Source organism: Amblyraja radiata, chromosome 21 (assembly GCF_010909765.2).
Source record: "Amblyraja radiata isolate CabotCenter1 chromosome 21, sAmbRad1.1.pri, whole genome shotgun sequence".
In the NCBI taxonomy this organism is placed as follows: domain Eukaryota; kingdom Metazoa; phylum Chordata; class Chondrichthyes; order Rajiformes; family Rajidae; genus Amblyraja; species Amblyraja radiata.
In genome coordinates, this window is record NC_045976.1 from 32,437,211 (window position 1) to 32,451,895 (window position 14,685).

General features: G+C 41.4%; 1 protein-coding gene across 10 annotated transcripts in view; it reads left to right on the forward strand.

The window, feature by feature from the left end:
• Positions 1 to 14,685, forward strand: part of shank3 (SH3 and multiple ankyrin repeat domains 3) — a 541,235-nt gene that overhangs the window by 222,082 nt on the left and 304,468 nt on the right. For all 10 annotated transcript variants that reach the window (XR_004415240.1, XR_004415241.1, XM_033039988.1 and 7 more), the window contains exon 10: positions 5,564 to 5,630. Coding sequence is in view for 8 of the 10 variants with exons in the window: in XM_033039988.1 (XP_032895879.1) it covers positions 5,564 to 5,630 (67 nt within the window). In the remaining 2 variants the exon portion in view is untranslated. The remainder of the gene's footprint in view (positions 1 to 5,563; positions 5,631 to 14,685) is intronic.

Here is a 14,685-nt window from a genome sequence, read left to right on the forward strand (position 1 = left end):
TTCACCCAGAGAGTTGTGAAATTGTGGAATTCCCTGCCACAGAGGGCAGTGGAGTCCAAATCAAGAGAGTTAGATAGAGCTCTAGGGGCTGGTGGAATCAAGGGATATGGTGAGAAGGCAGGCACGGGGTTATTGATTGGGGACGATCAGCCATGATCACAATGAATGGTGATGCTGGCTCGAAGGGCCAAATTTCTAAACATGCTTGATGCAGCTCCTAACATGCTTGTCTGAACTCTTCATTGAACCATGATTATTTCCCTTAAATTGATAGTAAATTGATAGAGTAAAGAATATGCAAAACCGTGATGTTACATGTGTTCGTTGGCAAATCATTTGGTTTTGTCTATTATGTGCTCTCAGGTGTGGTCCTATTTTGCAGTTTTGCCAGATTAATACCTCACTTTTGGGTATGTTACGAATTCATACCAAATCTAATATGCATCATCAAATTGGTCAATGGATTGAAATCAAGATACACATTAGTTTCAAAAGGTTATTTTTGACCTAGGATCCTATTTCAGGATATAAGATACAGAAAAGAAAGATTTAGTCCAATCGTGATCCATCTTGGGGATTTGCCTGATGACTGGGTGCGACAGATGTGGAGATATTGGACAGAGATAACTTGCGTCTGAAAAAGCTTACTCACAACATTTGTGCAATTAAGCTCATTTATGTCATTAATCAATTATTCTAATATCTGTTCAAGTCTGCTGATCTTGCATTGTTCAATTTGAAATAAGGCAGTAAAATCAGACCTTATTGTGAATATAGGCATCTTCAAAAGAACAAGGATGAAATGAGCAGCCCAACTTTGTTGTGCCCTGAGGATACTTTACAGGCATCCATCTAGTACTTGTCAGGATTTTTTTGTTGGCATCCCTGGCACTGCTGAAAATCTGAAAATAGTCATGGAGCACCCAACATATTTAAATGAGGGGCTTAATGTGATTTACTGTGATGGAGGTTTCAGAGCACTGGAGCAATGAAACCCATGCCACTGAGGATGCAAAAGTTTGAATAGCTAAGTGGCCTGAGGTGGGTTGATCAGGAGTATTTCTAAATCAGATAAATGTGGCCCATGACCTGAATTTGTCTCGTTTTGTGCCTCTGCAGACTTGAAAATAGGTCTTAACCCTCTTTCTAGGCTAGAATCTGAGGAACACTCATTCTATTCCACTCAGTCTGTCATCTTTTCCTTCTCAAAGTCTGAGATATTTTTGTTATGTTATTGGATGCGAGAAATGAATTGGTGACTATCCCTCGTACAGCCTTCGGATGTCCTATGTCTCACGAGGAGCTGCCAAGTCAGCAGTTTGTCTCAAGATGAAGAAACAATGTCATTTGCAACTTTATTGATTCAGCTTGAGGCAATTGTTAATCCTCTCCTTGCTGGTTGTTGCTACTATTAATCATTTTCATTGTGGTCTATGTGAGAAAAAAAATCTTCATATGTTATGCTGACAATGTTTGTTTGGGGTCAGAGGTCAAATATGACTGGTCACGTGTGTGACCTCACACGGAAGCGTTTTTTTATAACTGTTTTATCTTACAAATTCTTGTGAATTTTATAAAGCTAGAATGTTCATATCCTTAGCAGACTTGCATTATAGTTCTGTAGCTAGGAAAATAGCAATGAATAAGATTATTCTCTTACAATAGTTTTTTAAGGTATTACTTTAAGTGACGTATGTGATATTTGGTTCACTTTCCAAAGAATGGCCCAATACATGACTTGTGAAAGTTGGAATAGCATAACAGAACAGTCTTAAGGTTCTGGTTTATTATTGTCATGTGTATCGAGGAACGTGAAAAGCATTTTCTTGCATGCTATCCAGTCAATGAAAAGGCAATGCATGATTACAATCAAGCCACCCACAGTGGACAGATACAGAATAAAGGGTATAACATTTAGGCAAAATAAAGTCGGATTAAAGATGGTTAAAAGGTCTCCAATGAGGTAGATGGGAGGTCAGGACTGCACTCTTGCTGGTGAGAGGACGGTTCATTTGTCTAGTAACAGCAGAGGATGGTTCAGTTGCCTGAAAACAGCTCTCAGCATCACATCACGCCAGTTTCATAGATAAAGTCCAATGTTTGCAATGGGATAGAGGCGAACCAGACAGTATCCAAGCTTATGGAAGGACCATTCAAAAAACTGATAACAGAATGAAAGTTACTGTCCCTGAGTTTAGTGGAGTGCACTTTCAAGCTTCTCTATCATTTCCTGATGCTCACATTGTGTACCCTTGTTGTGAGGACCATTTTGACTTGGAAGCAAAACAGTCTTGAAATTCTTAAATGGGAGCCAAGAGTTAACAAAGCCTGGCCTTACATTAAGTTACATAGAAACACAGAAAGTAGGTGCAGGAGTAGGCCATTCGGCACTTTGAGCCAGCACCGTCATTTAATATGATCATGACTGATCTTCCAAAATCAGTAGCCCTTTCCTGCTTTTTCTCCATATCCCTTGGTTCCTTTAGCCATAAGAGCTAACTCGCTCTTGAAAATATCCAGTGAATTGGCCTCCATTGCCTTCTGTGACAGAGAATTCCACAGATTCACAACTCTCTGGGTAAAAACGATTTTCCTCATCTCGGTCCTAAATGACCTGTCCCTTATTCTTAAACTGTGACCCCTGGATCTGGACTCCCCCAACATCGGGAACATTTTGCCTGAATCTAGCCTGTCAGATCCCTTAAGAATTTTATATGTTTCAATAAGATCCCCTCTCTTCTAAATTCCAGTGAAGCCCAGTCGACCCATTCTTTCATCATATGTCAGTCCCGCCATTCCGGGAATTAACCTGGTGAACCTACACTGCAATCCCTCAATAGCAAGAATGCCCTTCCTCAAATTATGAGACCAAAACTGCACACAATACTCCAGGTGTGGCCCTGTACAACTGCAGTAGGACCTCCTTGCTCCTATATTCAAATCCTGTCGCTTTGAAGGCCGACATGCCATTATCTTCACTGCCTGCTGTACCTGCATGCTTACTGTCAGTGATTGATGTACAAGGACACCCAGGTCTCGTTGCACCACCCCTTTTCCTAATCTGACACCATTCAGATAATAATCTGCCTTGTTCTTGCCACCAAAGTGAATAACCTCATATTTATCCACATAATACTGCATCTGCCCACTCACCCAACCTATCAAAGTCACCCTGCCGCCTCATAGCATCCTCCTCGCAGCTCACACTGCCATCCAGCCTTGTGTCATCCGCAAACTTGGAGATGTTACGTTTAATTCCCTTGTCTAAATCATTAATTAGGTATGTTGCAAAGCCTACCTGAAGCGTCTTTGAAAATCTGCGGGTGTGCGCGATTTTGGCGCCGTTTAGAGGGGGCGGGTTTAAAACGCGATTTTCTCTAGGCTGTTCAAATCGAAGATGTTCAGCCTAGTTAATTATTAACGAAAAATCGCTGGAAGACCCCGTCGCAAAAGCTATTATTAGGTTTAAAGGCCTTGAATAATAGTTATAGTAGTTTAAAAATCAATCTCTAAACCCGCGACCGCCAGCAACCGCAGGGTCTCATAAAGCAAACCAAAGAAGATATGCTGTATATTTTTACATTAAAAAGGGCTTCTAAAGATCCCTTTATACAAAGTTTAATATTGCGAGTAGCTCATTTTGGGCCCATTATATCGCGCAGTATTTTTCTGGGCATTTGGGGGCACAAATCTACCGCAATGTGAACGTTCTAAACCAGCGCGTTCCACAGAGACCCACTGGAAAGCTGATTTAAAATGGACTTTAATTTACAGCAATTGAACACTGAATTCCTTCCATTTGGCCTATAAATTAATGTAAATGAGATTTAAAAATCATGTTTTATTGTGAATTATTTGTGAATATTATTTGGACATTTAGGCTATTTAAAAATGTTAATCATTTATTAAGAAATGGATAGATGTTTAGATCTAGTAATTGAAGTCTGAAATTAGCTACAATTAGGTAACTAACTAATTATATGCTTTAATTTCAGGTCATCCAAGTAAGATTATTTTATATTTGTTTCAGAATGCTTCAATCTATGATAACTGAAAATTTCATTCAGTTCTCTTAATTTTTAAGAAAGTTATGGGCTTTTGACTGTTCACGATCACAACTTTTTTGTTATGTCCATAGAAAATCAATAGGGAACAAGATGCTCATTTCCGAGTATGAAAATGGCCATAACTTTTTAAATACTTGAGATATGAAAGTGAATTAGGTGTCAAATTAAACTTATTTTTATGCTTTATCTGATGGGATAAATTACAGACTTGATTTTTTAAATCTCAAAATTTTGTAACATTGCTACATTAATATATATTGTAAATAACTGGGGTCCCAGCACTGAGGCTTGCGGCACCCCACTAGTCACTTACTATTCTGGTAAGGACCCTTTAATTCCTACTCTTTGCTTCCTGTCTGCCAACCAGTTCTCTATCCATGTCAATACCCTACCCCCAATACCATGAGCTCTAATTTTGCAAACTAATCTCTTGTGTGGGACTTTGTCAAAGGCTTTTTGAACGTCCAGATACACCACATCTACTGGCTGTCCCTTATCCATTCTACTTGTTACATCCTCAAAAATTTCCAGAAGATTAGTCATGCATGATTTCCCCTTCATAAATACATGCTGACTTTGACTGATCCTGTCACTGCTTTCCAAAAGCGCCGCTATTACATCTTTAATAATCGATTAGAGCAACTTCCCCACGACCGATGTAAGGCTAACTGGTCTATAATTCCCTGTTTTCTCTCCCTCCTTCCTTAAAAAGATGGGTTACATTATTTACCCTCCAGTCCACAGGAACTGATCCCGAGTCTATAGAACATCTTAAGAGTTCCACTTAGGATGTCTTTCAGACAGCGTCCAGGACCATATAAAATCTCCGTCCCTGCCTGGCCTGACATGTGACAAATGAGTGATGTAGCCAATGGTAATGTACATAGCACGAGTTAGCTCACTTGGGATAGTGCATGGAAAAGCAGATTACATTTTTTATTTTGTGTCAGATTTGAAAATCCTGGTGTGAATATGTTGGAACTGTTTCCAATATATTTTGAAATATAAATATAAATTGAAACCTAGAATAACAAGAGGTCATTTGTGTAAAATCTTTGGCATTGTTGGCCATTTATGCTAGATTTATGCTAATATTTGTGCTCCATGCATGTTTCCTCTCTCCCTTCTTCATTAGACCTCATCATCATCATCCAATGTCCCATATTGATCCAGCTTCTTCTTAAATATATATACGTTGGTCACTTCACCAGTCTTACTTATCTGACTGTTTTACATACTTCTGGTCTCTTTGTCATAATGCAGTGGTCTGCATGTCCAGCCAATGCAACCAACTATGGAAGAATCTCTACCTAACTGTAACCAACTGTTTTTAATCACCTAGAAATTAAAAAAACTTTAAAGACCAAAATTAATAATGATGGATTCTTGACTCATTGCCAAGTGAATATATTGAACCAATGCGGCTCAATACATATGTTTTTTAAATGGACTGAGGGTCATTGTAAAATGATTGCTGTATTCTTTTTTTGCTTTAGGTTGCCATTATAGCTGGGAACTTTGAATTGGCCGAGATTATTAAGAACCACAAGGAAGCAGATGTTGGTAAGTTTATAACTTGTTTCCATGAACCTAAGTACTTACACTTGACATTGTGCTTTCCACAATCCAAGTGCAATCCAGCTTACATGAGCTTCATCCTTTTCAAACATAGAAGAACAACAAGAATAGAAATTCTGCTTTGATAGCACAAAATTTGCTGACGAACCAATGGTTACATTTTGTATTATAAGTTTTTTTTCCCCATTTATTTTCAGTCATAAGTATTGCTGACAAGATTGCCATGTATTTCCCAGTCCAATGTTGTCAGCAAGACAATCCTATCCCATTGTCTTGCTGACATTGAGGGGGAGGTTGCTGTCATGGCAGCAGGCTATCTGGTTCCTGTACTCCGTCTCGTCATTATTTGATATCCAGCCTACTTCTGTGGTGCCATCTGCAAACTAGAAAATTTAGTTGGATTGGTATTTGGCTGTATAGTCATGAGTGTATAGGAGTATAGTAGAGAGCTGAGAATGTGCCATTGTGGGGCACCATTGTTGAGAGTTATCATAGAGGATGATCTGTCACCTATCCTTGCTGATTGTGGTCAGGAAGTTGAGAATCCAGTCATAGAGGGAAGTGCTGACTCCAAGTTCCACAAATTTTGGAGATGAGCTTGGTTGAGATAATGATATTGAAAGAAGAGCTATAGTCTATTAATAGGAGTCTGACGTAGTAGTCCTTCCATGTGTTCCAGGGATAAGTGTAGGGCCAAGGAGATCAATCATAGTCCTGTTGTTGTGGTAGGCGGGAGACCAGCCGATTGTGGCTTCCACCAGCGTGACAGAGCTAGGCCGGGGGGGGGGGGGGAGGGACAGACGATCGTGTATGGGATCTATGGTAGAGAGGGGAGGGAGGAAGGAGAGGGGAGGAGGTGAGAAGAGGAGTGGGGGGGGGGGGGGGGAGCTGGGCTGTCAAATGAAGAGAGAGAGAGAAGCGGCTTCTGACTCTGGAAACCCACAGCTGGAATGAGCGCACAGGGCTTCACGAGCTGCGCCAACAGTGATGAGAAGGTACAGAATCTTTGTTCTGCAGAACTTTCTCGATCTTTCGGCACCTTTAATCCACAGAGGCGGGGCCTGGAGGCAGTTGGACCTGGATTGCTGGGCATGTGGGCATTGTGACGTCAGTTTTGTGATCAATTTTATTCAAAATCTGGGGAAATAATTGATCAAGGAGTGGATTTCTGAATTCATAAGTTAAATCCCTACCGAAATTGTAAAAATCTCCGTGTTTTTGCGTCTGGTTTTCGAGGAGATACGTCTCACATGCAAAATCACACACACACACACACACACACACACACACACACACACACACACACACACACACACACACCACACACCACACACCACACACCACACTTTTAATAGAGATATGATATGATAAAACCCCTCAAACGTTATTGTCTCGGTGAGTTGTTTAATCTGGGGGAAAGTAGTACAATCTGTGGGAGTTTGTGGAAGTGTGGAGAAAATAAAGTCCTCCAAGGTGGAATGAATGTAAAAATGGGTGTCTAATGGCCAGTGACTATTTACATGATGCAGCTCTTTATGACTTTACCAGACCATGCGCGGATCTATTGGGTCCCCCTCCCCCAACGCAATATTCCATCACTCACCGATATACGAGGCAATGTTCAGTCAAAATGGTGATCCCAGCCCAGCAGGTGCAGCTGACGGCCCGCACTGTGCAGGCGCGACTGCCACGTTCAACTGCGCACGTGTGGATAGCGGGCCCGGCAACCCTCCCCAACTGAGCATATGTGGCTGACAGGGCCAGCAAGTGGGAGCACAGTTAAGGGAATAAAGAAAATAAAAGTTTATTAAGGGAATAACTTGGGAATTACTTTGTCAAATGGAACAAAACTTGCTACTGCACCCCAGGCAAATGGCGAGTAAGGTACCCCTAAAATTGACGCGCTATCGTATAAGGTTTTGGCTGTATTTCGGGAACATACAAACAAATATATATACATATAAGATGAGAGTTTTAGTTATTTACTAGACTAAGTAGGACCCATTGGGTCCTGTCCCCTCAATGCGCGGTTGCGGGGGGGCTGAGATGGGGCAGCCTGATGGTCACACACACACACTAACCACCCCTTACACACCCTAACCACCCCCCACACCCACACACTGACCACCCCCCTTGATATTATATTAATATTATTATTTTGCTCCTTTTACCTCCTCTCCACCCTATCCACTCATGCATAGCCCCCAACTCACAGGCGCATCTAGAAAGAGGGGGGTGGGAAGAGGGGGGATAAAAAGAGAGGAGGGTAGAATGACGGGGGGTAGAATGACGTGGGGTAAAATGATGGGGGATAGAAAGAGGGGGGGAACGAAGGGGAGGGGAGAGGAGGAGGAGGGGGAAAGGAGGAAGGGGAAAGGAGGAATGCGTCAACCAAATTACTGCCTGTTCAGCGGCTTCAATCCAGAGCCCGGGGGGAGGCCAGCTGGGCTGCGGGCAAGGCGGGGCGGATGGCCGATCGAGTGCGAGTAGACTGCAAGTGGGCGGGGCCACGGCAGCGATTAAATGGCTGTGAGTCGGGGGGGAGGGGGTGATGTAACTCTCAGCACATGGAAAACAGTGCACAGCAGGTGGAGCGTGGAAAACAGTGCGGTGCGGGCGGCGCGAGCAGACCAATTGTGACACCATGTGTACTAGACCAAGTGGGACCTGTTGGGCCTCATCCCCCAATGCAATATTCCACCACTCACCCATAGCCCCCATGGGAGGTCTGGTCTCCCATTGCAACTCATCGGCACTCCCTGGAGCCAATCAATCCTTCCCACGTGGGGGCAGTTGCCATTTCCCGGAGGCAGTTAATGGACTCTGGGTCGGCTTTGGTGCTCTCTTGAGCCAATCAATCCTTCCCATGTGGGAGGGGGAGGCAAAAATCTCACTCTTTCCTTACTCCCCTTGAAGCTGCTGATCCCATTGTCTCCCTCCCTTTCCTTTCTCCTACCCTCGGTCACACCCTCCCTCATCTCTCCCCTTTTGCAATCCCCCATTAAAGACAATGTTTAAATAACATTTATTTTCCTCCCATCCCCCACTCCGTCAACTCTCATAGCTTCTGTATTGGCAGCAGAGATCACATTGTGATGTCATTTTTTTGTTTTCGGAATCTTCATGGCAACTTGTGTAAATGAGATCCCATTGTGATTGGACAACTGAGATGCCGTTGTGACATCATAACTGGAAGCTGCTAGAAAAGTCTCCCATTCACAGGCAGTTATTATTTTCAAAGTTGGCTTTTTAAAATCTTTAAGTATCAATAACTTGTGGAATATAACATCAAATGTGAAGAAACTTGATACTAACAACCATGGAAAAAAGCTGTGAGATTCTGTAAAATTTGCGCTATTGTGTACCGTTTTGGTGTAGTTCCTTGATCTCACAGACAGCCACACACACTGACTGACAGACAAACAAGACGAGACTACTAATAGTATATGTAGATATAGAAAGAATGGATGGATGGATGGATGCATTGATAGATGGATATATAGATGACCAAATCTCTTCTTTATCTGTCCTTGATAACCTTCCTAAAACGTGCTTTTCAGAACTACCCGCAATATTCTCTGATTTATCCTCAGCTTTGCACAGGTTCAACATAATTTCCTTTTAATTTTCTCTGCTATTTTTTTAATAAAACAAAAATATCATGTGCTTTCTCTCTTATTTCAAACCTCTTTCAAAAATGAGCTTTTCTAATTTGAATCTGCAAATCATGATTTATTATCATTATATTTTATCTAATTTCTTTGGGTTTTCCCTTTTGTTACACATTAATTGTTTCTGTACATTCTCTTTATATTATCTACTTTTAAAACTCTAGAAGCTTGCACTAATGCAATTTTGTGGCTGCAAATATTTTCTAATCTTCCTTTATTGACTATCACAATATAATTAGTATTCTGCCTGGAACCCTGCTGCAGTTGAAAACTGCCTTGTTGTTGCCGAACTCTCCATTAGAGGACCTCAGTGAGGGCCCAGCTATAAACACAATCTCTTCCCTACCACACCCTCAGCTGCCCTCTGGTGGCAAGGCAGTTGTTCACCCATATTGTATATTGGTAATAAGGAAATCATTTCAGTTTTTGGATCCAGTCGGAAAATTGGTTTAAAATGCATTTAAAATTGAACTCAATTAAACTTAACTTTTCAGCTAAAAATAAATTCCCAATCTGAATAGACAAATCTGTTGTGAACTACAGTCGCATCACATAATAATTGGAACAATTCCATACTGTTTCTATTCTATCAAACTGCATTCATTGATATACTTAAGAGCAGAACTCTCTTTGTTCAGCTGAAAATAAGTTTTATAAATTCCCCAATATTTTTCACTAATTTGAATAACTGCAATCAGATATAAGTATGATGATTACTTTTATAAACATTTATTATCCTTGTCAGAATATTTTGGCTGAGGAGAAAAATTCTTAATCTATTTTTTAGAGAACTAATGTCAAACAATTATCCGTCAAACTATGTGAAATGGACTTTAAATTAGTTAACAGTGTGAAGAAAATGTTCAGTGGCTTTGACTTATTTGGTGATGAATGCATTTCGTTGTCTCTGTACTGTACACTGACAATGACAATTAAAATTGAATCTGAATCTGATTTGAATAGGTTAATTGGCCAATCTTGTCATATGATCAATTAAATACAAATACATTTCACCCTTAATCACCTCCAGACCAAACAAAGCCTTAGTGTAATTCTCAGCAGTCTGCAACACTTTCCCTGTGTAAGTACTTTGAAATTTGAGAGTGTTGATCTCCTTGTCTATATGCTTTCATTAAAAATATCCCAATTTCCTGTAATTGCAGATCTATCACTCTTGACCAATGTACTACTTTAATTACTGAAATAGTTCCTCGGGTGATATGCTATATTACAGAGAAATGTCATACTATTTTAGATACATTTTAATTATAAACATAGGTCTAGAAATCATATTATGTTAGTAACAGCACACCATTCAACATGTTGATACTGTGCTATATTATTGCTGGTTAAATGGGGGGTCTAGCATGAGATTGGAGGGGTTGAAGGCATGAATTCAGATTCTGGATCACTTATTGTACAAAGCACTTTTGCTGTAACATGTGTTTCCATGGTTTGAATGGGATATAGAATTGAGAAATTAGGGAACACATTTTGAATCACATGGGCTCAATGGGTTATAACACGATTTCAGTTAGCAACTAGAGAACCACTTAAGGTGAATTAGAAATTGACAAGCAGAATAAAACTGTCATGGGAAAAAGAAACACTCCAGGAAACAAATCTGTTCTCATACAACTAAACTTTCTGCAGCTCTCAGGGACTATTGTCTCAAGAACAGTCTGTCAGTTTCACTAAAAGTAGTCATCAAAATTGACAAGCAACCAGTTTTATTGGTGCTTAGAACGTAGAAAATTACAGCAGAGCATTGGGCATTTCAGCGCACAATGTCTATGCAAAACGTGAGTCAAGACCAACTCTTATCTCCTGACAGATAATCCATACTCCTCCATCCCTGCACATCCATGTGCATATCCAAAATATATCTCTTAAATGAAACTATTGTCTCTGCCTCCATGATTAACCTTGGCAGCGCATTCTAGTCACTTGCCCATAAAATACTTGCCCCTCCTTTAAACAGTGCACCTCTCATATTTGATATATCCATCCTCGCAAAGAGATTCTGACTATCTATCCTATCTATGCTTCTCATAATTCTATATACTTCTATCAGGTCTCCCCTTAACCTCTGGAGTTCCAGAGAAAACAATCCAAGTCTAATCAACCTCTCCTTGTTGCTCCAATCCAGGCACCATGCTGGTAATCCTCCTCTACACTTATCCCAAAGCCTTCACATCCTTCCTGCATTGGAGTGACTGGAACTGCATGCAATACACTAAATGTGGCCCAACCAAAGCCCTATAAAACTGCATCATGATTTCCTGACTCTTATACTTAATGCCCTAACCAATGAAGGCAAGCATACATTTGCATTCTTTGCCACTCCATCCATTTCAGAGAGTTATGGGCTTGGACCCTAGGAACTTAGAGCTGTTGATCATCATTACAGCAGCTGCATTTATTAGGTTGACATAGTCATAAAGCATGGAAACAGGCCCTTTGGCCCAACTTGCCCATGCCGACCAACATGTCCCATCTATACCAGACCCACCTGCGTGTGTTTGGCCCATATCCTTCTAAACCAATCCTATCCATGTACCTGTCCTAATCGTTTTTAAACGTGGTGATAGTACCTGTCTCATCTATCTCCACTGGCAGCTTGTTCCATATGCCCACCTCCCTCTTTTAAAAAAAATGTTGCCCCTCATGTTCCTGTTAAATCTTTCCCCTCTCACCTTAAACCTGTCCTCTAGTTCTTGATTCCCTTACTCTGGGTAAAGGACTGCTCATTTACCCTCTCTATTCCTCTCATCTTATGGTAATTTATAAGATCACCCCTTATCCTCCTGTACTCCAAGGAATAGAATCCCAGCCTGCTCAACCTCTGTCTTTTGCTCAGGCCCTCGAGTCCTGGCCACATTTTCTTTCTTTCGCACTTTCCAGCGGAACAACATCTGCCCTATAACAGGATGATCAAAACTAATCACAAAATTCTAAATGGGGCCTCAGCAATGTCTTGTACAACTGTAACATAACCTCCCAACTGACTGATGCAAACCAGAGTATTGAGTATAAAAGTTGGGAGGTTATGTTATAGAAGTATAGAAACATAGAAAATAGGTGCAGGAGGAAGCCATTTGGCCCTTCGAGCCAGCACTGCCATTCATTGTGATCATGGCTGACCGTCCCCAATCAATAACCCGTGCCTGTCTTCTCCCCATATCCCTTGATTCCACTAGCCCCTAGAGCTCTATCTAACTCTCTCTTAAATCCATCCAGTGACTTGGCCTTCACTGCCCTCTGTGGCAGGGAATTCCACAAATTCACAACTCTCTGGGTGAAAAAGTTTTTTCTCACCTCAGTCTTAAATGGCTTCTCCTTTATTCTAAGACTGTGGCCCCTGGTTCTGGACTCGCCCAACATTGGGGACATTTTTCCTGCATCTAGCTTGTCCAGTCCTTTTATAATTTTATATGTTTCTATAAGCTCCCCCCTCATCATTCTAAACTTCAGTGAATACAAGCCTAGTCTTTTCAATCTTTCCTCATATGACAGACCCGCCATCCCAGGGATCAATCTCGTGAACCTACGCTGCACTGCCTCAATCACAAGGATGTCCTTCCTCAAATTAGGAGACCAAAACTGTACACAATACTCCAGATGTGATCTTACCAGAGCCCTATACAACTGCAGAAGAACCTCTCTACTCCTATACTGAAATACTCTTGTTATGAAGGCCAACATTCCATTAGCTTGCTTCACTGCCTGCTGTACCTGCACGCCAACTTTCAGTGACTGGTGTACAAGGACACCCAGGTCTCGCTGTACCTCCCCCTTACTTAACCTAACCCCATTGAGATAATAATCTGCCCCCTTGTTTTTTCTACCAAAATGGATAACATCAAATATATCTATATTATACTGCATCTGCTACGCATCTGCCCACTCACTCAACCTGTCCAGGTCACCCTGCAACCTCCTAACATATTCTTCACAGTTCACACTGCCACCCAGCTTTGTGTCATCCACAAACTTGCTAGTGTTGCTCCTAATTCCCTCTTCCAAATCATTAATATATATGGTAAACAGTTGCGGCCCCAACACCGAGCCTTGCGGCACTCCACTCGCCACCGCCTGCCATTCTGAAAAGGCCCGTTCACTCCTACTCTTTGCTTCCTGTCTGCCAACCAATTTTCTATCCACGTCAACACCCTACCCCCAATATCATGTGCTCTAATTTTAGTCATCAGTCTCTAAAATTAGAGCACGTGGTATTGGGGGAGGGTGTTGACATGGATAGAAAATTGGTTATAGTTGTACAAGACATCGGAAGAGCCATATTTAGAGATTGAGTTCACCTTGTTGCTTTCGTAGAACCAACACTTCTGTCTTGGTAACAGTAATGGCAAGGTTGATGTCCTGACAGCATGGCACAAAGTTCTTGATCCTTTTCCTGTACTTTGTATTATTTCTGTTGTTGATCTCCTTGACAACAGTGGTATCATCTGCAAACCTAAAGATTAATTTGACTTTGTACTTGGCCACAAACCCCTGGGTGTACAGGGAGTAGAGCGCAAGGTACTGAGAACACAACTGTGAGGGACACCATGTGTGGAGGAAATGTTGTGACCAATTTTCACCTGCTAGTCAGAAGCCAATTGCAGATGGAAACCCCGAAGCCAAGGTCCAGAGGTTTGAGGATGAGTTTATTCTGTATTATGCTGTTGAGGCGTGAGCTGTCGTCAATGAATAGCATTGTAATATGTAAGTTCTTATTGTCAAATTGAATGTAGATGGCTTCCTCCATTGATCTATATTTCCTCCGTAAATTGCAAGGAGTGTAAATTGTATAGAAGACTGGTGCAGATGTCGGGCATTACCAAGCTCCAATTAATTTATTGATACGTGGGGGTGTCTAGGATATACAATGATCAGAGTTGACATGCTCATAAATGAAGGGTTGGGGACAGGACTGAGATAGTGGTATGCTGAAAAGGTCTGGAGTGGGAGATGAAAGCTAACTATGAACCTCAGTGGAGACCCATTTTACAGGAAGGACATTAAAAGCTCAGCAACATGATGTCAAGCCAACAACCCCCTCCTCCATGTCATCAAGAGAAAAATATTTTTTGTTGACTTTAGAAAGTGATGTGATGTACAAGTGCTGCTTAGCATCAATGGTGCCGAAGTGGAGTTCATTGAGAGCTCCGGGTCTTAGAGGTATATATAACCACCAATTTGTCCTGGATCAGGCACAGCGAAGTTACAGCCAAAAAAGCACACCAATGCTTCTACTTCCTCAGAAGATAAAGGAAATTTAGCATATCTCCCAGGAATCTTACCAACTTTGACAGATAGAGTGCAGAAAGCATCCTATCAGGATGATTCATAGCTTAGATTGACAATAG